This window comes from Corvus kubaryi, unplaced genomic scaffold, assembly GCF_017639235.1.
Source record: "Corvus kubaryi isolate FWS band 111438036 unplaced genomic scaffold, C.kubaryi_AGA036_p1.0 74, whole genome shotgun sequence".
In the NCBI taxonomy this organism is placed as follows: domain Eukaryota; kingdom Metazoa; phylum Chordata; class Aves; order Passeriformes; family Corvidae; genus Corvus; species Corvus kubaryi.
In genome coordinates this window covers 1,850,855-1,875,208 of record NW_024582061.1, presented here as the reverse complement: position 1 = coordinate 1,875,208, position 24,354 = coordinate 1,850,855, and the positions used below count along the sequence as shown (strand labels likewise).

The window sequence follows — 24,354 nt, the reverse complement described above, 5'->3', positions numbered from 1 at the left end:
CATAACCCCCCTCACATCCCCAGACCTGCCGGCGGTGCCGCTCCCGCCCCGGTGTCCCGGGAGGAGCGGGCAATAATCACCTCGGATACAGCCGCGGGGGATCCTTGCTCCGGAAGGACTCGTCCTGCTCTCCCTGTGTCGGTAGAAGCCGACGATTTGTTTCGCTTTGGTTTCTTTCTTTTTTTGTTTGTTTGTTTAAATCTAGTCATCTCCACACCCGTCCTTCAGCCCCCCTGTCATCTGGGTGAAATAGTTTATACCTATTTCTCAGAAGGAAAAAGCAAAGTGCTGACATGTCCTCTGGTTTCGCTCCAGAGAGTTACAAAAGTTGAGTTTTGCTGTGCGTCACTGCTTGGCTTATGGCCCTTTCTTTGAGAGGCACTGTTTGATCGCCCAGGTACATCAGTCCCAGTTTCTGGAATATGGAGGACTCGTGGGATGGACAGGCCTGGCAGCCTCTCTAGCCACAGGTGGCCAAAGGTGGTACCTAGTTTAAAAAACATAGAGGAAACCAAAAGCAAATGCAGAAGAGCAACCCAGCTTTCCCATGACAGTGTCTGATGGAAGAACTTTGTAGCTTAAGCCCCCAAGCCCCAGGTCTGGTATTGATGCATGAGATAAATGAATTCACGACCTGAATTTTCAGCAGCATGGTATTGAACATTTATTAGTAGAACAAAGGCATGTTACAGCGCTGGGGCACTTAGCAATATTGGCAGAGGTGCACCTCCATTTTTCTGTGAACTTAAGTACTTCTTTAAACTGTTACATATTCATTAAGCCCAGAAAGTAATTTACACCTCACTCAATTTTCCCCCCTCTCTGGTCTCTGCCTCCTTCCTCCCTCCAGCACGCTGTCTCGGTCCTCTGGATAGCTTCAGAATTGAAGATAGGCACCCTCCTCCGGTGCCTCCTCAGTCTCCAACGTAATTTGTAGTTGACAGTTTCCTTGGGAGCTGTGAGTTTTGATAACAGACTTCCTGGGATGCATGCGGTTTATCTTCTTTGTTTCTTTAAGATGTCCTGGTTTCTGGCTCTGTAGTTTGTCAACCTAATAGACATTTATTACCATGTATTTATTACTACATTCTCCAACATATTACAATTATTTCGAAGTTACAATTCACACTAATCTTGTTTCTACTTCTATATTTTACCTTAACACTATTTCTGCATAGTACTTCTATATTTTACCTTAACACTATTTCTGCATAGTACATTATCACTTGTAAATGATAAAATCATATATGCGAAAGACAACATTTATCATTCACTCATTTGTCTCATCCAGCATTAGGAATACGCATGATCCTACTGGATCCTTCCTCTTCTGCCCCAGCAAAATGGATCACTGTGCAGTTAGATCTGGATAGCATGGAGGGGAAAAGCCATGTCTCTCTCTCATCATTAGGATGATAAGATTTTCTCTTTTTTTGTTACATTACAGACAATACAATAAGCTCCTAGGGCGTTCACTGTTGGAAATGCCTTCACGTGTGTAGGCACTCATGAGGGATGACTTTGTGTGAATGAAAGTTTGCAATGAGGCAATCCTCTTCATAGTGATAAACCATTCTGTCCTCTCAATAACACTAAGTATTTAAAATCACTTTGGTATGTGTTAAAAATTAATAAAGCAAAGAGTATACCTTTCATGGGAGGGAGCTTGATTAAAATGAGGGGGCAGAAATTCTGCTAGGTGGACCGCAGAGATCAAGACAGAGACTATTTTTTAACTGATAAGATAAAATCTAGCCTTGCTTCCAGGTCTTGCATCCTTTTTGGTTTAGAATCCCTGGAAAGAAGAATGTCTGGGCAAGTTACTCAGGTCTTCTGTTTAGTGGAATCATTCTTTTAGTCCAGTTAATCCTGTTTTTAAATAATGTCTGGCAAATGGCTTTTTAGTGTTTTTTTTTTCTTTTTGCCTAAATGTGTTCTTAAACTCAAGTGTGTAGTTATCATTGTATTTGTAGAGTGTTTAAACTTTTGCCTTGGAAATACAGACTCAGGTGATGTAGATCACTGTCTGACTGTCGGTGAACTCTGGAGTTGACTGGACGAACACTGGTGATGGCTCCCACCTTAGATCCTCTGTAGCTTATCTGCCTTCATAGCCATTAATTTGAATGCATACAGCATCTAATATCCTTGGAAGATTGTTTCTCAGGACCAAAGACGGCACACTTCTGCCCTTTCTGTTTATTTGCTGACGAAGAATGTGTCCAACAGGTAGCAGGGGTCAGGGGAGAAATACCTACACAAGGGTCTGTACAGAAGGATTGGATCAGACACACCTGGAGGTAAAACTGTCATGAGGAGAGCTTCAGGAGTTAACTAGAGGCTGAAAGAGTAAAGGGATAGACTTGAATCTGGTAAATTAACAGGTACTTTTACTGTTTGAGTATGTCTAATCATAAAGCTGTATCAGATCATGTGTTGGAAGAGCAAGACACGAGGCAGCTGTATCTTACTGCATTGAATTAATGCACAGATCGACTATGTGTCTCCTCTCTGTTACTGATTTGCAGTACCTTTTCAAATAGATGTAAAAAATCTGCAATCTCCCTCTAATTCATACTCATCAGACGTTTCTCTTGGCTTTGTAAGTGGCAGCGCTGTCTTCATTATTGTGGTTTAAATGCTTCCTTAATCAAAACTCAGAAGTTAAACTTTCTTACCTGTTTTTGATTTTGTTTTTTTTTTTTTTAAATAAAACTTTACAGCTATTGAAGATAACAAAATATGTTGTTTTCAGCTTCACTGTCACTTTTGTGCAGTGTCTTGCATGTTTCTTTACTTGCCATCCCTAGGATAACAGCCTTTTATGTTCACAAAATCGAGGGTGCTGCAACTTCGGGCATTGTTGGTGTACTCCTTTAAAATTAACTTTCCTTCCAGCTGTTTAGTTCATGTGACTTGGCTTGGATCTTCCTGGAGGCAAAGAATGTGTGGGGTCTGGCTGCATTGAAGTTTAAAACTAGGAGGATAGGGTCACTGCATTTCACAGGGGAGTTCTGCTGTTTGGTCCATTCTCTAGCTAATTACAGACACCATCTAAATGTTCACAGACACTCCCACCAAGCCACCTTTTTCTCATGGCTTCTCCCAAGCTGCACGTATTCGGAGGTTCTTCTTTAAATGAACTTGACTAAAGGAGTAAACACTGATATTTCTGTGTATTTTCTTGCAGCTCTTGTAAGTACTCGCATGACATCATGAATGCTGAGAACAAAAAAGTTCTAAGAAATCACGATTTGTCTGGCCTCAGTGAGAATGAACTGCAAGTCCTGCTTCTCCAAAACGATGCATTCTTCCTCCCTGATGTAAGTTGTACTGATGTCTTAAGAGAAAGTTTTTGTTGATGAGGAATGGGAGAGGGCAAGAGAGAATATGGAGTTCTGATCTTAATGTCAAGCTGTTAAGGTATGAAACAGGATTAGTGAGAATGAAGGCGGAATGGGAATGGCAATGTCAAACAGCATAAAGCCAGATCTGTGAAAGGGATGTGTACTAAAAAATAATAAAAAAAACACCCTCATAGCAGTAAAACTGTTTAATAAGTACCCAAAGACATGCATCTGGAGAAGGCCCTGTCATCTGTGATGTCTGAAGGCCTGCCTTCTGATAGCAGGAGGTGGGCAGCAAGGCTACAGCCTGTCTTGTGTCTCATTTCTGTTATCTCAACAGGACGGCCATAAAGCTGTTCAAAACAAGTAAACAAAAATGTCAGCAGCTTCACCTGAGGTTTACAAAGGGTGAGATAAGCAGGAGAGAGTTGAAAGATCACAATAACTGTACATGCTTACAGGGTAAAAGGTATGACCAAAACCCACTCCTCTAGGTTGCTTCTTCTCTATGAGATGAGAAGATGAGGAAGTGAGGCCCCCTTTCCTTTTCCAGTCTTTGTAGGCCTGCACATTTTGGTGCTTGAGGATATACGAGATGAGAAGAACCTCAGAAAATGACCAAATGACTACAGCCAGTTGTGTGTCAAATCTGGCTCTTCAAAGTGCACTGGGTTGTTGTACACTGACTTTCTACGAAGTAACCTTTGTCCAGTTTGTATGCCACTCATTGATTTTGTTAAATTGGGCTGAACGTTCCATTCTGGTTCAGCCTGTGTGTATAAGAGCAATACTGTCTTCAAGGTATGGCTGTTTCAAAGTCAGTAATACTCTGTTCTGGCTACAGCTGCTCCTGGTTAAGAAATTACCGAAGTACTGCCCTTGTCTTTTGCAGCTTATAATCTCCACAGATTTGTTGATACAACAGTTCTGTTGTTTCTTTGTACCCTGCTGTGAAAGTGCTGGACTTTGACAAAATAGATTTTTTTTTTGTGTAGCATTTTAAAGTATGTTTTACTGGCAGACTGAAGAAGCCATGGCGGTGATAAGCAAGGAGAATTATTAATCGCTCCCAATAATGAGCAGATAGTAGCAACTATCCTTGGCTGGTATTACCCTTAAGTGCTTACTAGAAATCTGCCCCTGGCAGGCATCATTAATTACATGTAATTGGGCACTTTAACTCCTATCATGCAGTAAAATAGCAAAACCAAGAGAAAACTGTGACCAATGTAGGGCATTCATAAGCCTGAGAGCTGGGAGGTAGGATGTAAAAGCCAACTTGGCTGTTTCCTGCTTAGAAATGCAGGTTGTGTGGGTGAAGACATGGTATGTAGGAAGCTCTCAAGCAAGAGGACACTTTGGTATTCTGTGACCTGAACTGGGTTCAGGGTAAGAAAAACATGACACTACCACGGTTTAACTCTCACCTTCTCTCTGGCTCTCCTGTTTTGTTTGTTTGTTTGTTGGGGTGGGGGATGGTTGTGTTTGTTTGTTTTGTTTGTTTTTTGGTTCTGTTTGTTGGCAAATGCAAGGGGACAGTGTGCTTTCTTGATGTAGCTAAATAGTGGATCCCCTATTGTCATGGTTTAAGCCCAGATAAGTACTATGCAGCCACTTGCTCTCTCCCACCCTGATGGGATGGGAAGGAGAATTGGAAAAGAGGTAGAACTTGTGGGTTGAGATAAGGATACTAAAATAATTGAAATAGAATAAAATATACTAATAATAAGCATAATGAGAAGGAGAGAGAGATATTAATAAGACCCAAGAGAAACAAGTAATTCCCAGTATTGTTGCTCCCCACCTGTTGACTGATGCCCAGCTCATCGTCCCTGAGCAGTGGTTGGTGGCTCCTGGGAGGACGGATTTGGAGGGGGCCTGTGAGAGTCCCAGAGTGATTTTGGGGCTCTCTGCCAGACAGCTGTGTCCCCTCCTCAAAGAAGCTTTTTCTTGTTACTGGCTGTTCAGGCAGCAAAACTGTTACTGTGGTGCTTAGTGGTCAATATGAAGGAGGTTTTGGTCTGCGACTTGTTCCCTGGTCTGATTCTCTGTGTACCTATTTTTTGGTGCATAGAGGAATAAAGAAAGTGCATTGCTTTTCCCATATGTACTCTAATCTCAAAGCACTCTCCTTACCATTTTATAAACTCAAATCTTCAATGCAGAATAAGCTTTACAAATAGGAAGTGCAAATTCAGTTTCAGCTCCATGAAATAATAACTCATTTGACACAGTGTACATGTTTTTATGGAGATACTTGTTCTTGTTTATTATGTTGTAGGGGTTTTCAAAATAGAATAACTGTAAACCAGTGTGGTTTTATGCAACCATTTTTGCACTTGCATCCATTTTTGTCACTCCTAAGCTTGTTGGGTTGGCTTTTCTTGGAAACAAACATGCACAACTTCAAAACTGAAAATGCATGAGTCAGCTTAAGTACCTGCTCTTCTATGCAAGAAATCTGTCTAGATTAAAGAAGTTGCACATGCCTTTTAATCACCATTTTTCTGCTGTTAAAGCTGCGTGCCTCTAGGACAAAGAAAAATTCTAATGTGCTTTTCCATTTCCTATTGTATCCTCCCCTCTTTTAGGCCTGCCAGTTTTACAACAAAAAAGGTGGTCACTGTATGCAGCAAAACAACTGCAACAAGCTTCATATTTGTCGACACTTTCTCTACGGGACATGTAAATTTCCTCGATGCATAATGTCCCATAACATCTTGGATGACCATGCATTGAGAGTATTGGAAACTGTAGGCATTGATGGGAAGATAGCTTCAAACTTCCAGACTATATATGATAACAAGCACATGGAGTTCAACAGGCAACAGAAGAATGGGTATGGTAAGTTGCAAGAAACAGTGGTCTTAAACAGGATTTTGAGTTTGATAGAGGTAGAAACTGTTCTTGCCATACCTCCCTGCTAAACCCCATCATCCTTTCGATGCTTTCAGTACATAACTCCAGACCAAGGAATGATTTTAGGAAAAAACCAGCAGTTACAAGGATTAAAGAACCGAAGACAACTTTGCCAACAGTGGAATCCATGCCGCATGTGCCACCTTCACAAGGTAAATATCGAGATAATAGTACCAACTCTTCCCTTGTGGAATCAGCTTTTGTATTTCTCCTCCTGCAATATGTACATATTTCTTTCCTCTCTGCTATTATGTGCTTGCAAGAATGGAGTAAGTCATGGCACAATCATGTGGGAGGGAGAACTGCACATTTACTGCCTAAAATACTGTGTGCAAAACACCAAGTGCCTGGCAATAACTGTGACTAGCTAGGGTTTGTAACTGTCATTGCACCTCTGTTGTATCAGCAGTGGAGTGCCGGTGGAAAATTACGTTAAAAAGTGTGATGGACATAATTCTCCACAGAGATTGGGATATTGCCAGCTAGCTGAGCTTCTGGCCCAGCAGTGCTGTTCATTCAGTCTTCTCATGCAGGTTCCAGAAGCACCGTATCTGTTCAGAGTCAAGACAAGTTGCCAACCCGAGTGGAAGATAAAGGTGAAGGTATGGGTTGTTTCCAACCCTCCAGTCTTGAGACTGGTGGTTTTCATTGGGATTTGATTTCACACAGCCTGACAGCTCTCAGTGGTAGTTGAGTGCAGCTTATGTGCTTGCCTTACTGTATGCTGAAATCCATGGTACCAGATGGCCAGTGGAGCAGTGTTGGAATTTCTGCCCAAACATTGTGCAGCACTCTGTACTGTCCTGGACACATTTTTTCCTTCCTAGGAAGGTGACAGAATTGTACCTGTGCATGCAGTATCTTTCCTTGCCTTCTGTCCCTAGGCAACTAGAAAAGCTTTTCAGTAGAGCTGTTGTCTTGATAGACCTTCCAGTGAATGAATAGCAACTTGTAAACCTCTTGTTCTTCTGGGCAGAAGGGCCTTGGCTTTAAAGCTTATCAAAGTCCAGTACTCTCTGCACAGGTTCTTTTAGATATTCCACACATGGATGGTGTAATGTTTCATATCAAATTACATGTGTGATGGACATAATTCTCCACAGAGATTGGGATATTGCCAGGTAGCTGAGCTTCTGGCCCAGCAGTGCTGTTCATTCAGTCTTCTCATGCAGGTCCCAGAAGCACCATATCTGTTCAGAGTCAAGACAAGTTGCCAACACAAGCGGGAGATAAAGGTGAAGGTATGAGTTGTTTCCAACCCTCCAGTCTTGAGATATGCTTATCTAAAGAGAGTTGATGTTATGCGGGTGTTGTGGACTAACCTCAGTGACCACCACACAGCCACTTGCTCACTTCCCCCTGATCCCCAGGGGGAAGAGAAAAGAAAGAATAAAGGCAAAAAAACTTGAGTGTAAACATGAGGGAGGGGGGAAAAAACCCCCAAATAATAAGTGGAAGACGAAAACCAAGCAAAAGAAGTGGTACAAAGGCAGTCACTCACTGATTCCCATGCACAGATTGATGCCTAGCCAGTTTCCTAGCAAATAGTAGCTAACCCTCCTAAAACTCCCTCTTCTCCTTTTTATTACTAAGCTTTATGTTATATGGTATGGAATGTTTGGTGACTTTGGGTCCTTTGCCCACTTGTGTCCCCTCCCAGCCACTTGTGTCCCCTCCCAAGCTATTGTGCACCGACGATTCTATTTGCTCTGGGGGCAGGGTGAAAAGCTGAGGCCTTGATGTATATCACTGTTCAGCAGAAGCTGGGGCATGAGTGTGTTGACAGCATTGTTTTTGGTCAAAAATCTAAAACACAGCATCATATGGGTTGCTATGAAGGAAATTACATCTTATTCTAGCCATGTCCAGTAGTGACACTTTTGGTGTAGCAAAGTGATGCAAAATCCACTGGAAACAAAATACAAATGTTGGCTTAAAAAACATAGCAATTACAGTGTGCAGTTGTCTTGGTTTGAAAGACAGGTGTCTACTAAGGAAGGCAGAAGCCTCCCTTGGAATGGCAGATGTAACCCCCCTTCCCTCCGAGTTATTATAATTTTGAAATCAAGGGGCTTTTAGGCAAAGATGTGGGAAATAGGAATAACAGTTCTTTACTATTATATATCTGTATGTGTATAACCAGTCAAACAAACAGCAATAACTCTGGCAGTAACAGCAAACAATCACAAACCCAGTGCCAGCCTTCTCGGCTGTCGGGCCCTTTCCCCTCGGGTGCAGTTCCGCTCGCAGCCGGCAGGGGCGCTGGCGGCTCCCGGTGAGCAGGGCAGGTGCGATGGTTCCCCCGCGGCTGCAGGGGGCGCTCCGGAGCGAGCTCGGGGAGCACGCGGCAATGGTGAGCTGGGATCCCGGGAAGGGATGGAACAAAGGAGCTTCACAAACCCCTGGGCAGCCGATCCCGGTGTCTGGCCGGAACCTCGGGAACAGCAGGCTGGAACAGCAGGCTGGAACGGCAGGGACGAGCACAAATCCCGGGTGGCAGACGCGATGTATCCAAACGGGGAACCCCCCGGAGGTCTGGGCAAGGCAGGGTGAGCACGGCTACAACGTAGCGGAGGCTCGAAGCAACGGCGGGGCAGGGCAGGGCGGGGCAGGGCGGCCACAGCCCGGCTCCTAGCAGGGCGGGGAAGGCGGGCTTGGGATCCCGGGGCTTCTCCAGCAGAAGGAAAAGCAGCCGAAGAAAGCAGACTCCCTCTCTGTCATAACGCTGGGAGACCACACACCCAGGTGAAAACAAAAGAGTAGCCAGCTCTTTTGTTTTTCTCAAGTACCCAGCCATTTGTTCCCCTAGCAACACTTATGGGCAAAATTCCTTTAACAGAAAAAAAACCCGGGGAGAGCTCCTAAAACCCCAACAGCAGCTCAATCACAACAATAAGGGGACTCCCGCTGCAGCTCTGTATAATACATTCAGTGTCACAATATATACTCACTGGGTGTCCCCAGTCCCTGGGGAAGTTGAAACCATCTCAAGCCTGTTGCTGTCTTCAAAATTCTTTGGTTGATTGTTCAGGTTTAATACATCTGCGCCCTGTGTTCGCTCCCCCCATGCTGGTTTGGCTGACTTGGAGAGAAACATTTCTCCCCTCAGTCAGTCTGCTCAGCTGACAGTGCCATTTATGCACCCTCTGGTCCCCTTGGTGTGGAGACAAAGTCAGTTTCTTTGCAAGAAGCATGGTCAGTCACACCCTGTGTTGTTCTGAGCTTCCTGACACTTCCCTTGCCCTTCCTGACTGAGACTTCTTCCAGCGCCAGGGTTTACTGTTCAGTCACAAAGCCCTGAGTTCTGTGTTGGGCTGTATGGGAGATAATCAGATCCTGAAAGTGCTTGACTTTGCTACTGCAGTCAAATCTTTTTTATTTCTGGGATGAAGTACCAAATGCAGTATCTTTCTCTAAGAGCAGATATGGACTTCTGTGTTCTTTGCTGTAGGTAAAAAGGGAAATTCCTCTGATAAAGCTTCAAAGGACAACAAAAAAGACAACTCTGATGAGATCTGTTTGTTCTATGTCTGGAAGTACTGCAAAAACAAGGGTAAGCTTTATGAAAAGTCATTGGAGAAGAGTTTTCTGCAGAGGCACTCCTGCTCAATGGCTTGGGCTAGTGGTGGCGCATGGAGTGCTGATGGCAATTGTGCCTCCTCAGTAGTTTCTTTTCTTTCCAAGTCACTAATAAACACTGTCAGAATTACAAACATAATCAGAAAAATGCCAAATGGTATTCTTAAACCCTTTTCCTCTGGGTAATCCAAGCTATTTCAGCCCTTCTGATGGGGGCAGGGTTTGGGTATATTCCTGTGGCAAAGCTCTTCAAATATGAAGTGTCACCCTTTCTGTGGCTAGAAGAGCAATTTATGAGCTGACTTTATGCTGTCATCATTGACAGCTGGTAAATATATGCCACCCTTTATTTCTGCTGTATCCTATGTACATCAGATAATAGCCATATTCTCCCTCATTAAGTCCTTTAAAAGGTGATCTGAATTGTTAAAACATCTTAAAAAAACACAGTACTTTTACCAGCTAAGCTAAAGATAAATCTAGTCCATTGTCTTTTTGGTAGTGGCCAGAACAGAGGTCTGAGGGAAGAATATAAGTAATTGTATTTGGGGGCTGTCCCTGAACAGTCGTTTAACCCCCAGGTTTGGCTCTTCCTTTATTATGAGGAGGTACCATGACATTTTCTTTCCGTGAGCTTGTCCAGTCGGTTTCTAAAGGACTGCTACTCCTCTGACAATGTGGTCTTTTATCAAGACCCTGTATAATGTGAATGGTGTACAGGGTGAAACTGTGACGATCAGGCTCAAAGCAGCCATACTGTGACCACCAGATACCTAACTCAAGTAACTGTTGGAGTGTTAGTGTGCTTAATTTGCCACATTTGGCTCGAAAGATGTAAGGCATTTGGCCCATACTTGGATGTGGAGTGTCAGAAGTCAGGCCTTGGCAACCACCTCATGATTTCTAAGGGACTAAGGAAAAGAGAACCAAATATATCAGAGTGTTTATGTGATGTGTAGACTCGACTTTTTACAGCTGAGACACATGGTTATGTGGCACAAAACATGCAGTTCCTATCTGTGGCACTGTTCTCCCAGCTGCCAGTGTTGTGTCTCAGCAAAGGGAAGGTTCTGGTGTCTTTCAAATACGTTTGGCAGTGTGTATATACATATATATGTTGCTTTTCTTGGTAAGACCGCAGAAACACACTCGCATTCTGTTTTCAGCACTCTGTCTTCATTGGGTATAACAAAGCCTGGGAGAGAAAGCCTCAAGGTGTAAAAGATGCTGGTTCTATTCTGGTTTTTTCTTGTCTTACTCTCAGTGTTAATGATTGCAGAGTTCTTGACTATGTTTGATTTTGTTATAGATAAATGCAAATCTGTTCATTACCATTTGCCGTATAAATGGGAGAAATATGATGGGGTCTTCTGGCATGAACTTTCCATGATGGAGGAAATTGAAAGGGCCTATTGTGACCCAAAGAACAGCAGGTATAGTAATGCTGGACTCCTTGCTTGGGGTATTGTGATTGAGCCTGTGTAGGAAAACTTGTGTTTTCTTCCTAAAGATGTCTGACTTCTCAGCTTCTGGTTACTGAGCCTCTCAGAAGCTGGGAGGATGTAAAAATGAGAATTTTTCTGTTCGAAAAAGCAAAGTGAGAGTGATTGCATGAAAATCCCACCCCAGTTTTGTCTTCTAAAAATAAGAAAACTGTATCTTCCATTTAAAACTCTGTACAAGGTAAAAAGCCAGTGGAATACAGTGTTTAAAATACTAGTATTTCAGATTGTTGATCAGTTTATTTACAGTAATGAAGTTGGGCCTTTTGACAACATTTCAGAGCTGGTCCTTCTGGCTATTTCTTTCCTAGTAGAGCTAGTATCTGTAATAACAATAATAGTCATCTATTATGTGCCTAGGGACATTTTATGAAATGCCCTTTATATGAGAGCCCATCCTTTTTTTTTTTTCTTTGTTCTTTCTATTTTAAGAGTGTGTTTTCCTTTTAACTCCTTTCTGAAAAGTACCACTCAAAGCCACCTGGATTCATAGGGGACCCCAAGTTCAGCTTCACAAAACAGTATTCTAGTTTTGGCCCATGCCTCTTAAGGCACCAGATGATTTTGATTTGCAGTTCTCTGGAGATCACTAGCAATATTCCCAAAAGGAGGCTGCTATCAAAATCTTTCTGCCTGGGAGTTAACTTTTCAAGCCTCACAGAAGTAAGAGCCCAGGTGTCTCCAGTGATGAATGCAGTTTGCAGAACTCACAGCTGTGATTGCTGTGATTGCATCCTTTGTAACCACAGAAAAAGAACGAAGTTTGTAAGCTGCAGGTGTTTGCTGGCAAATTCAGTCACATGCTTTCCATGTTTGCTTTTGTACTGAGAAAGACTGTAACCACGCTTAGTTATCACAGAAGTTCCTTTTGCCACACTGTACTTGGAGCCTGACACTGTAAAGCTGGCAGTGCCACGTGTGATTGAGATGGAGTTTGTTGTCTCACAGGCCAGAGTTCACTTCTGAAGCTTGGAAATGGTTTTCAGAGCTGTCATGCGCTGTGAGAAATAAATAGTCTTATTTCAGATCTAATTAAGTTTGGTCACATTATATTAAAGAAAATGGCACCAGCTTAAACTAGGAATTAGAGAATAAAATATCCACTGTTAACTATAATAAACCTGAATTTGTCCTTGCAGCATGGCAAGTAGGAACATTAATTTCCAGACAATGACCTGCTCTTCGTCTTTGGTTCGACGCCTCTCTACACCTTCGTCAGTCACAAAACCCACATTCGTACTGACCACACAGTGGATTTGGTACTGGAAGAATAACCAAGACAAGTGGATTGAATATGGAGAACAGGTGAGTTCACATCCTGTGCTTCGAGTCACTTCTGCAGGAATATGTGGAACCTCTCTGCATCATTCCCCTTTTCTCAGCAGGATTAATTAAGTGAATCCTTGTGCTTGAATTTTACAGTTGAGTAAGGTGGTGAAGCTACAGCTGTTCATAACAGACATGATAAAATGCTGACAGGCTAGAGGGAAGAGAGCTCCCTTTTGGAGTTGTCCATGGCTCCTAGAGAGATTTAACATATATACACTGTCCTTAAGATATGTGGGAAGTAGTTGCCTCTTTTCTAAACATTGCCCTGCTTCCTTGGACATGCAAGGGTTGCTCTGCTCTCTCAGATCAAATGCAGTCTTTTTCCTTGTATGTCCAAGTCCTTTGATGAGAAAGTAATCTATCTGAAAAATGCAGGAAAAGAAATAAATACAGAATCTCACCTTCCCCCAAGGCAGATGAGTGTACCCCATATGGTTTACAGTATAGCAGCACAAATGATAGAACACAAAGGTGATCCAGGGACTTGGAAGAGTACACAGGGAAAGGTGTTGGGTAGAGCACAGTTTAAAAGACTCAGAGAGTAACCTCCAAGAGTACTCAGCCTCAAAGAGTCACCCTGAGAGGTGTCCCACATCCCGGAGAGATCACAGCTGTGCAGCTGCTCCTTAGCAGGGTGTGCTTGCAAGGAGCCCACTCAGGCTCTGTGGAATCTGTGGAAGGAAGTGGTTGGGTCATAGTTAAATCACAAGCAAAGTAAAAGGTAAGAGTGAGACTCCTTACACCTGCAACTTTATTTTTCATTGGCAAACTAGTCTTGGAAGAACCACTTGCTATTCATGCATTAATCATATCATCAGTGTTTGTTTCCCAGCTCATATGCATCAATGCTTACCATGTCACCCTGTTCCTCTGCGGGTTTTCAGAGAGCAAGTTTGAACTAGAAAAGTTCTTGGCCTAGGCCTTTGCTTGCTTTGGAGCCTGAACCAAACTAACACTGGTTTGGTAAGGAGTCGAGTGTACCCATCACACCCAGTGGCAGCTCAGCCCCGCCCCCTCCCCTGCCATGGAACTGGACAGGGAATTGGAAGGGTAAAAGTGAGAAAACTCGTGGGATGAGATAAAGACTAAAAGACAAAGCAAACGTGTGTGCACAAGGAAAGCAAAACCAGGGATTCGTTCCCCACTTCCCTTGGACAAGCAGGTGCTCAGCCATCCCAGAAAAGCTGGGCTCTATCACAGGTCACAGTGACTTGGGAAGACAAATGCCATCACTCCAAATGTCTCCCCTTTCCTTCTCCTCCCCCCAGCTTTGTGTACTGGATTGACACCATACGGTCTGGGATGTCCCTGTGGCCAGTTGTGGTCAGCTGTCCTGGATGTGTATCCTCCCAACTCCTTGTGCCCCCCAGTCCTGTCATAGGTGGGGTGGGCAAGGAGCAGAAAAGGCCTTGGCTCTGTGCATGCCCTGCTCAGCACTCACTAAAACATCCCTGTGTTATCAGCTCTGTTCAGCACAAATCCAAAACACAGCCACTACCAGCTACTGGGAAGAAATTTAACTCTACCCCAGGCAAAACCAGTGTAACTTGTTACAGGAATTTAAATGAAATATATGTGTGTCCATCATTACTAATTATGTATTTGTGCATATGTTACAAATGTTCAGTACTCAGCCTCAGGCCACCATAGTTCTGGGTAGATTCCTTGTCATCCTACTCTTTGCCTCTTCTTTCCCTCTACCCCAGCTAGTTATCCAAGGTTTAGTCCTGAATGTGATACTTCTCATTCTTTCTTTTTCTCCCTTCTCCCCACAAAGGAAGAAGGGAACAGCGTGACCCCACCATCTTCTGCTGTAATCGAGGATTTATATCAAGCAAATCCAGATGGTGTTGTACGTTTCCAGGCTGGCCAGCATCAGTACGAACTCAATTTTAAAGGTAGTAATTTTACATGTTCTCGTCTACAACTGTACAGTGCTTTACAGAGTCTTGCAAAGTCTCCCAGCTTTTAGAAGCTATGACTTCCTTTCCTGACACCACCAGTTTCACTTACTGGAAGTGGAAGTGAGGTAGTGATGGCCCAGAGGAAATTCCTTACAAAAGTAACCTTCCCCCCTTATGTCTTCACACTCTCCAGACTCATTCCCAACCTGAAATAAAAAGATTCATGGATTTCACATAAAGTCATAGTAAATCTTAACTAAAGTAAGTTAACTCTGTGGATGGTAAAAAATAGATTAAAAGAGTTAAGCATCTTTGTGCTGCTGTAGCAATGTTTAAAGAGCATGAGTGGCTTGAGGGAGCAAGCAAGATAGGCACAGGTTCAATCACACAGTTACAGGAAAGACAGGAAGCTTATATAGCCTTTGTGCAACTATTCCTCAGCAGGTAGAATTGACAGTGAATATGCAGTTTTCATTACAGAATGACTGTCCTTAATTAATGACCCAATCTTGTAGACTTATTCATGGCTTTTTTTCCTGCTCTTTTTTTCTCCTCAAGAAATGACCCAGACAAACACTGCTTTTAAAACTCAAAGACAGGTCTGCAGGCGACCAAAATTTGTGTCTTCTGAAGATGTGCAGAAGATAAAGACAAGGTAGATGCTCTTTAGGTTCTTTTTTTGTATTTTAGAAGTAATTATAAGGCAAAATGGCTGCCAGTGCTGGCAGTGGTTGTACAAAGAGCACAGGTGCTGCTGGAGAAAGCATATCCATGGGACTGAGCAACAGAAACTGTATCACAAACTACAGTCTTGATCCATCACCTGCTGCCTGGAGTACATGTTACTCCAGGTACTACAGCCACTAAGTTGTTACTTAAAAAAGCAAGCGCAAGAGGCCTGTGGTGGTTGAGTGGCAGCATGCAGAGCCCAGCTTACAGACTGAGGCTCTTTCCCAGTTTCTTTGTGGTTTATTTTGTTAATTTTTAAATACAGGAATTGGCCAAATTGGATGCTCCAAATATGAATGTTTGGAGCAGTACTAGAATTACTAACACTTCATTTTCTGTCTGTTTGCAAGCATTCCAAATCAAACCTGTCCTAGCCACTGGGATGCATCTGCACTGCCTGACTTGGGATACAAGGTATCTTTTTTTTTTCCCCCTTCTTGTAATTCTAATGGAAAGGCACAATTCAAAGCTTAACTGAATCAAGTGTAACTGCGTAGATGCTAAAAAGGGACAGGGGTCATTTCTTGGGTGGGTGTGCTAAAGATTTAGGTGATCTCCCAAGGGCTCCTGAAACAGGTGCCTAACTGCCTTGAACTTCAACTGCATTTTAGGCTTTTTATCTACATGCAAACCCAAAACTCACCAAATTCAAGACAGGAAGAGTAAGTTTGGATTGGAGAGCCAGGAAAGAAAATCTCTATGTCCTCCAGTACTGTCACATACATCAGAGATCTGAGCTCAGACCTTGGCCTCAAGAAACGGTAGAAATAAAGATCTACAACCATAAAATAAAAAAACATTGCAGTGATGTCTTCCACAAAACAACCCAAACCCCTGTCAGCCCAAAGTCTATGTTCTTATTTGATCTACCAAGACCAAAATGTGTGGGTGTTTTTTAGATTACTAGGTCCTGCAGTCCTTCTGGAAGAGCAGCGCAGTTTGTGGAAGTACGACAGGGTGCTAGAAAAAAAGGCTTTTTCGTGTTACACTTGCCTTTTGTGTAGTGGTTTTGACCCTGCTTGAGGAACAGGAGCGTAAGAGGTTTTCCTTGTTGACTGTGTCACAGAATCTTGTGTGATGCTGACCAGGTTGTGTTGGCTCAGATACCCTGGGGGCTAAGGAACACCAGTGTGTGTCTGTGTGTCAGTGTCATGGGTGGAGTAAAGCACTTCCCTCACAAGAGAGAAGGAGTGCTATGTTAATATAAAATTGCCTTTTAACAAAGTTTGATAGTGAAGGTGACAGTGGTTTAACAAGATTTGATGGCAAAGTACACTTGATTATTTACTGCATAGACGACAGGGTCAGACAAAACTGTTAGAGAGATCCTCCTGTTGAATTATGACTTTCAGAAAGAAAAGATGAAATAATGGTTTGAAAGACAGGTGTCTACTAAGGAAGGCAGGAGCCTCCCTTGGAATGGCAGATATAACCCCCCTTCCCTCCGAGTTATTATAATTTTGAAATCAAGGGCTTTTAGGCAAAGATATGGGAAATAGGAATAACAGTTCTTTACTATTATATATCTGTATGTGTATAACCAGTCAAACAAGCAGCAATAACCATGGCAGTAACAGCGAACAATCACAAACCCAGTCCCAGCCTTCTCGGCTGTCAGGCCCTTTCCCCTCGGGTGCAGTTCCGCTCGCAGCCGGCAGGGGCGCTGGCGGCTCCCGGTGAGCAGGGCAGGTGCGATGGTTCCCCCGCGGCTGCAGGGGGCGCTCCGGAGCGAGCTCGGGGAGCACGCGGCACCAGTGGCCTGGGGTCCCGGGGAAGGATGGAACAAAGGAGCTTCACAAACCCCTGGGCAGCCAATCCCGGTGCCTGGCCAGACCCTCGGGAACAGCAGGCTGGAACGGCAGGGACAAGCACAAATCCTGGGTGGCAGATGAGATGTATCCAAACGGGGAACCCCCCCAGAGGTCTGGGCAGGCAGGGTGAGCAGGGCTACAACGTAGCAAAGGCTCAAAGCAACGGCGGGGGCAGGGCGGCCACAGCCCGGCTCCTAGCGGGGCAGGGAAGGCGGGCTTGGGATCCCGGGGCTTCTCCAGTAGTGAGGAAAAGCAGCCGAAGAAGCAGACTCCCTCTCTCTCGAACACAGAGACTGACTGCCCACACACCCAGGTGAAACAAAAAGAACAGCCAGGTCCTTTTTTTTTTTCTTAAGTACTCGGCCATTTGTTCCCCTAGCAACATGTATATAGGGAAAAATTCCTTCAACAGAAAAAAAAAAACCTAGGAGAACTCTTAAAACCCTAACAAATAATGATGAGAGTGTGTGGGAATCTGGCAGGCAGCCCATTTGAAGATTTGCCTGTGATATTTGAAGCTTAGTGGAAGTAACAAAGGAATATGCTCTTCCCTTGGCTTATCAGCATCTTAAGCATAAAATTTTCTAAAGAATGCCAGAAAGACAGGTAGCTCTTTTTAGGTGTCTTGAGCTGTATGTACTTAACTGCTTCCCATACTTGCTCTGAAAACTTGTCTGAATTTTAATTGAGTCCATTTGTTGGGGTGTTCCTGGAGTCACTGGGGTGAATGTGGGAGGCTTTGGAATGCACTGCTCAGGTCCGTAATACCTTTTGGTTGTACATGTGGGGATGTGTGACTAGAAGGATCACCTTGTTCCCCAGAGCTCAGTTTGCTTGCTGAGTTGGCACCCAAGAAAACATCTCTTAACTTTTGAGTACCTTTCACAGGAAAGGAAAAGTGACAGTGCCCACGATACCTGTTGGCACTAAAAGGGAAAGCCTGGGCTAGATTAAATCTTTCTGTGAGACCCTAAGCTTGTTTTTTTGCAGTAGGTAATACTGGGAGTGGCTGGGATTCTGCATTCTTGTGGTGACCATTGTAAGAGCTGACAGCTACAACTCGATGAACTGCCTTCTCTTCAGACATTGACAAATAATCCTGGCAAAATCTGCTGTGCTGGAAGTGATCCATTTTAAAAAGGAACCTGTGAGATAGGCAGAAAGTCATCTTGGCTTATAATGAGCAGCTGTGTTTTGGTAACATTGCTTATTTTTCAAGCATTGCGGTATCTTAATCTGTAAGTCATTGAGAGTAGTTCTGTAGAAAGAGGTGTATAAAATGCACAATGGAAATTGGTAACACTGATTGGAAAGTTGGGGTGAATTTCTCTGTCTTCGTTTAACAAAGTGGAATTGTTAAATGTTTTAAAGGAAAAAAAAAGATTGATTATGTCCTGAAACTTCATGCTGGGTTTAAAATTGTTTCTTTAATGTACAACTGAAAAAAAGTGTGCAGCGGATGTGTGGTTTCCTGTCAGAGGATTAGTCTTTGTGTGGCTGATGTGTTGCTGAATCCTGGCCACACGCGGGCCAAGGATTGCTGCACGTACCAGGCACAGGATGCAATGTGAAGAGTGTCTGTATTTTATAGACATCAGTTGTGGTGGGGTCACTGTCACCAGCACCACCTCTGCTCCTTCCAAAACCCCAGTGAAGCAGAGCTCAAGGTGTGAGTCACAGAGTACCGCCCCTGTGCAGTCATACACTGGTGGGAATTGCTGTCAGGGCAGTGATTCCTTCTCTGCCTTGGGAACTCTGCTCCTTGATAACAGGGTAGCAAACGCGCACAATCAGTGGGATTTTCCTTTTCAGGCCCAAAGGTGAAAAATGCTGAACTATGCAGTATCAGCCTTCAACAGCAATGTGATGCTGTGGTCCTTTATTAGCACTGGAAGCATCCTTGGGGGAAATAAGGACAACCCCACAAAGTTTTCATGGAAAGGAGAACAGGCTTTGTTGTTTGGAGGCCATCATATGATAAAATAATGGAAGTACCTTTCTTACAGGATTAGGCCTTGTGTCACATGGCTGACCCTCTGTTTTACCTAGAAAGGTTACAGTTCCTCAGGAAGAGATCATGGCATCACAGAATATGCTGAGTTGGATGGGACCCATCAGGATCATCAAATCCAACTCCTGTCCCTGCACAGGACACCCCAAGAATCACACCATGTGCCTGAAAGATGCAGCATAGCAATAGCACATTTGTAGTTTAAGCAGGAATTGTTCACATATAAATAAATTTGCAGCTGAACACTGCAGGTGACACATCTGAAGGACAGGGCCATCCAAAGGAACATGGACAAACTCAAGAAGTGGCCCATGGGAATCCCATGAGGTTTAACAAGACCAAGTGCTGGTGCTGCACCTGGGTCAGGACAACCCCTGGGGATCTATCCAGGCTGGGGATGAACAGATGGAGCAGCCCTGGGAGAAGAACCTGCGAGTGCTGGTGGTGAGAGCTGGACATGCCCTGCCCCTGAACCTGCCTTGTGCTGAGCTGATTATTTACAAGGGCCTGGAGTGACAGGACAAGGGGCAATGGCTTCACACTGACAGAGAGCAGGGTTAGATTGGATATCAGGAGGAAATTCTTCCCTGTGAGGCTGGGGAGGCCCTGGCACAGGTTGCCCAGAGAAGCTGTGGCTGCCCCATCCCTGGAAGTGTCCAAGGCCAGGGTGGACAGGGCTTGGAGCAACCTGGTCCAGTGGAAGGTGTCCCTGCCCATGGTAGGGGGTTGAGACAGGATGAGTTTTAAGTTCCCTTCCAACCCAAACCATTCTGTGATTCAAAATAAAAGATGTAGCACTGAAATACAGTGACATGATTTTCATCCTGTAGGTGATGGTGAGCAGCTTGGGCTGTGGTGCCACAGACTGTGCAGACAATCAGTACTTGCACATCCTGATTGTTTTATGTGTTGTGCTGTAAAGCTTTGGAAAATGCTTCTGTATTGAGACATGGGAAATTTCACTCAACATTTTAAAGGCTTTTAAATAAATTCAAAGAAATAGTTCTTTCTTGTGCAGCTGACTTTATTCTTAATCTTTAGAATACTTCCCTGTGACTGATCTCTTCATTAGTAAGTACTTAAATGTAGCTGTGAAACACAAGTTTTATCCTATTTTCTCTCTAAGCCTTCTAATACAGGGAGCTTTTGCCTGGTAGGGTAAGATACTGGTTTCCTGTTACCTTTTAGGATGGCCACAGCTTTCCTCCTTAAAACACTTTGGGATGTTGGGATCTCACTTTGTCATCTTGAGTCCCCACGTGGCTTAAGTTGTGGTAAAGTGGAAGTATTACCAGGTGACATCAGCCTGCCAGCATCATGCTTTTGCAGTTTATGGAGATAAATGTTAATACTAGAAGATTCTGGAGGAAAGACACAGGTTACTTTAGAGAAAAAATGGAAAATTTACGCATGACATAAGCAAGCAGAAGAGTTCAAGGAATGTTTTAATTATGTTTTGCATTAAATTCTCTTTGGGAAAATGTGCATTTCTTGATGGATTTTTAAACACAAAACATACGGATAAATAAATAAAAGGATAATGGCTAAATAGACTTTGTTTCCTTTGGGAAAGGAGGTATGTGTTTAAGCAGGTATTCAGTGTACATTTGTTTAGAAATGTAGGGTTTTTTTCTGAAGTGTCTATTTTAAGCGAAGCTTTCTAAGTTCTAACTTTGAAAAGTTAAGGCACTACAATGCCAGGAGGGTGTTTGTGTTTCGTTTCTTTCATCTTTAGTAGCTGAAGCTCCCATACATGTCTGGTTACAAATGATGCTAACATCTAACATCTTTTGTTCCTGATTAGCTTTAGATATAAAACTGACACTATCTGGAATAACCTGTCAAGGTTTCTTCCTGCAGTTTCTGTTTCATTAAAATTTAAAGTTGCAGGTGTCAGCTCTTGGAGATGATACTCTAACTGATGCTTTCAGCATCCTTCCTGAAGAGAGGTGAGGTGTCCTTTTAAAAAGCAGGAGGGACATACTGATTTACTTATTATTTATTCACATAGTCATGATCTAAAGCAATAAATTACCCTTCTAAGCATAGTTTGGGGACCCTTCTGAAAGTGTATCTGCTGGAAATTAGGCTTCTGCATGTTCTGAGCTCACTGCAGCCTCATGTCTTCTTTTGCTTTGGTTTGTATTTTATAGGCAGTGGTGATGAGTAATGTGACCTCTGAATACAACCGAATAAAGCAGCTGTTTCATCAGACTATGGAAAACTACAGCATCCTTAAAATACAGAGGATTCAGAATCCATCCCTCTGGAAGGTCTTTCAGTGGTTAGTATTTTCTTCCCCATCCTTATGAGGAGGGAGCCTCCAAGAACAGGTTGTCCTGTATGTGCTTTCTAGGAAGGAAAGGAGGTTGCCACCTGTGCTTTAACATGACTGGTATTTCCTTATTAGCAGTTTCGGGAGTGAAGTTGGTGTGTGAGGCCTTCCACAGAACGCTGTGCTCCTATGGGAGCATGGCTCCTTGGAAGAGGGGGGAAAGGAGCATGGAGAGAGAGATATGCATGATGCAAAACTGGGATGAGGATACCCACAGAGATGTGGAACAGTGACTGTCTCGGGATGGAGCAATGACTGCCTGCTGCACGCATGCTCTGTCTGTTACAAATATTCATCCATTAGAGTATATGAAATGCTAAAAAGGGTTAAGGCTTGGGCCTTTTTGTTCCAGTCAGATTTATTTAAGGTACTTTGGCTGAACAAAGTCAGTGTTCACTGAGAAAGAATCCTTGTGTCTTAACTTAATGATCTCTGAGTTCCAGAGCTCCTTTCTGGTTTACAGCATCTGTATCAGTGATGCTGATTTCCATGTACTTAGGCCAAGCTGGATACCAGCAGATTTGAGCTGGGGCTCAACCATCTTCATGTTAGTTTGATGTAAGATTAAGCTGCTGCTTAGAACAGTTGTCTAGTTTAAAACAAGAGTAAGTATTCGAGGAATGGTCATGGAGTAGAAAAATACTGCTCAAATAAGTGCTTTCACCTGCAAAATGATGGAACCCAGAAAGTTATCAGCTACTGATTTCATAAAAACTTTTAATCTAGCAAAACATAAGAGACTTCAAAACGTGTAATAGTGCATACTTTTTATCCTCCTCCAATGAGGTAATTAAGCTAAGCAAGCAGAGTTTAACATCGCCAAGTCCAGAGGATGATGGAGTAGTCTGGGTTGGAAGGGACCTTAAAGCTCATCCAATCTGCCATGGGCGGGGACATCTTCCACTATCCCAGGTTGCTCCAAGCCCCGCCCAAACTGACCTGGAACACTTTCAGGGATGGGGCAGCCACAGCTTCTCTGGGCATCTTGTGCCAGGGCCTCCCCACCCTCACAGGAAGTTCTCAATGAACAAGTTTCAGTCCGTTACTCTTAACTTTACTAATTTACAAGTTGGAGGGATTCTCCCCTCTGCCTGGCTCTGCTTAATTTGTAGCTGATGACTTTCTGAAGAATATTACTGTCTTGTCCACTTCAGCAGCTTCTGAAAACCTGAAAGGTGTCTGGATGCTGTGGAATAATGATGGGAAATACAAGTTGAACCTTTTATTGTGATTTCTCTTTTGACCCTGTTCAGTCTGTCTCTGGCCTCAACCAGCGAGGTGTGCAGTGGGGAAAGCAGGCTGGGTTTGTGTCCTGGCCCCATCTCCTCAGCAGCACTGACCTCTCTCAGGGGCAGGACCTGGGGCTGTGGCACGGAGCACAAGCTGCCTCCAGCTTTGAGCTACTGTGGAAGCACAGAGCCTCTGTGGTTAATGCTGCCTCCACTCCACTGAGAGCTTGGGTGGGAAGGGACAAGAGACCTTAAAGCACATCCAGTAGGACCCTACAGAGGAGCAAAAGGTTGGTACAGTGGCGACTGGAATAGTGTTACATTCCCTGAGTAAAGCCAGAATGATCTAGAATTGCTGAGCAGTGGTATCAGTAGAGTGCTCATCTCGTTCATCATGCTGCTAGTATGTCTTGTCTTCTGAGAGGAGAGAGCAGGCTGGAAACCTCATCCAGCTGACATTTACATGAACATTTACATAGTATGATTTGTTTAAAAAACCTCTTTTTCCCTTTTCTTCCATGGCTCACATTTTTTGTCAGGCAAAAGGAGAAGATGAAAAAGGAAAATGAAGGAAAGGAAGTCCAGGAAAAACTCCTGTTCCATGGAACTGACGTCATGTCCATGAAAACGATCTGCACTCAGAACTTTGACTGGAGAATTTGTGGAAACAATGGAACTAACTATGGGAAAGGTATGTAGAAAGTGAGATGGCTGCTCAGACTCCCCTGATAGTGAAGCAATCAAAGTTCTGAAGTCTTTAACTATAGAAGGTGGAAAAAACCCCCAGAATTGGTATTACGATCCTTCTGAGGAAGGCCAGGATTTGCTTTGGGTTGAGGGTAAGTCTTCTCACAAGATGTCAAGAGCATTAGTGGAGGGGTTTGCTGTAGGTAGCATTTTCTGATGTCTGAGGTCATTAATTTAACTTGCAAGAGAAATTACTTTGTATGGCAGGGAGCAGAGGGGTGTGCATGCCCTCAGTGTGATCATGGAAGGTCCTCATGTTTTCTTGTCTGTCCCTCTCATCATAACACACAGACCTGTAGTGTGCTTATTGGTATAGCTTTTAAAAAATTAATCCTAAAATAGCAAATTCTGATTGGAAATTACAGTGCAATCCCCTCTCTTGCAAAAGTTTCAGTGATATTCTGAGTAAGGGAAGTCCTGCAAATTGGGTCAGATACCTCCTGAAAACCCAGAGGATGCTCAGATTATGCTGTCACTGTATAGATTCTCCCCACAACCATGTTCTCATCTTGTTTTCTAGGAAGTTACTTTGCTAGAGATGCTTCCTATTCCCATGCCTACTGTCAGGCTACGCAGCAGGGATACTTTATGTTCGTGGCTCGAGTTCTGGTTGGAGACTACGTTAAAGGCAACACCACCTATGTCCGTCCCCCAAGGAAGTCTGCTGACAGGCTGTGGTTTTATGACAGCTGTGTGGATGATGAGTCAAATCCTTCTGTTTTTGTGGTCTTTGAAAAACACCAGATTTACCCAGAGTACTTAATAGAGTATAAAGCAGAGGTAATAAGCACTTGTAAAGAGAAGGGAACAAGAGTGTGTAAAGAGGAGGGAACAAGACCATATAAAGCGGCAGGACTAAGAGTGCATAAAGAGGAGGGAACAAGTCCATATAGAGCAGAGGGACTAAGAGTG

At 43.6% G+C, this 24,354-nt stretch overlaps 1 protein-coding gene and 2 long non-coding RNA genes across 15 annotated transcripts in view; 1 reads left to right on the top strand and 2 right to left on the bottom strand.

The window, feature by feature from the left end:
- Positions 1-383, bottom strand: part of LOC121675203 — a 37,513-nt gene extending 37,130 nt beyond the window's left edge. For 7 of the 8 annotated variants that reach the window (XR_006019996.1, XR_006019992.1, XR_006019997.1 and 4 more), the window contains exon 1: positions 16-383. This is a non-coding gene — a long non-coding RNA (uncharacterized LOC121675203). The remainder of the gene's footprint in view (positions 1-15) is intronic. The other variant, XR_006019995.1, reaches the window with a different exon arrangement.
- Positions 1-24,354, top strand: part of LOC121675199 (zinc finger CCCH-type antiviral protein 1-like) — a 26,921-nt gene that overhangs the window by 978 nt on the left and 1,589 nt on the right. Inside the window, exons 2-15 of one of the 5 annotated variants that reach the window (XM_042050377.1) lie at positions 3,191-3,323; positions 5,939-6,191; positions 6,302-6,418; positions 6,800-6,868; positions 7,439-7,507; positions 9,718-9,819; positions 11,155-11,278; positions 12,487-12,652; positions 14,454-14,574; positions 15,139-15,235; positions 15,660-15,723; positions 21,285-21,415; positions 23,235-23,386; positions 23,963-24,331. In XM_042050377.1, coding sequence (XP_041906311.1) covers positions 3,191-3,323; positions 5,939-6,191; positions 6,302-6,418; positions 6,800-6,868; positions 7,439-7,507; positions 9,718-9,819; positions 11,155-11,278; positions 12,487-12,652; positions 14,454-14,574; positions 15,139-15,235; positions 15,660-15,723; positions 21,285-21,415; positions 23,235-23,386; positions 23,963-24,331 — 1,967 coding nt within the window. Of the gene's footprint in view, positions 1-3,190; positions 3,324-5,938; positions 6,192-6,301; positions 6,419-6,799; positions 6,869-7,438; positions 7,508-9,717; positions 9,820-11,154; positions 11,279-12,486; positions 12,653-14,453; positions 14,575-15,138; positions 15,236-15,659; positions 15,724-18,110; positions 18,526-19,126; positions 19,703-21,284; positions 21,416-23,234; positions 23,387-23,962; positions 24,332-24,354 lie in introns of those variants that run through there. The other 4 variants (XR_006019988.1, XM_042050379.1, XM_042050378.1 and 1 more) reach the window with 4 other exon arrangements.
- On the bottom strand, positions 11,568-16,729 carry LOC121675205. 2 transcript variants are annotated; one of them, XR_006019998.1, is made up of 3 exons: positions 15,953-16,729; positions 14,690-14,786; positions 11,568-13,347 (listed from the first exon to the last, which is right to left on the bottom strand). It is a non-coding gene; the product is annotated as an uncharacterized LOC121675205 (long non-coding RNA). The 2 variants fall into 2 exon arrangements; XR_006020000.1 differs by having other exon boundaries at positions 11,568-14,786.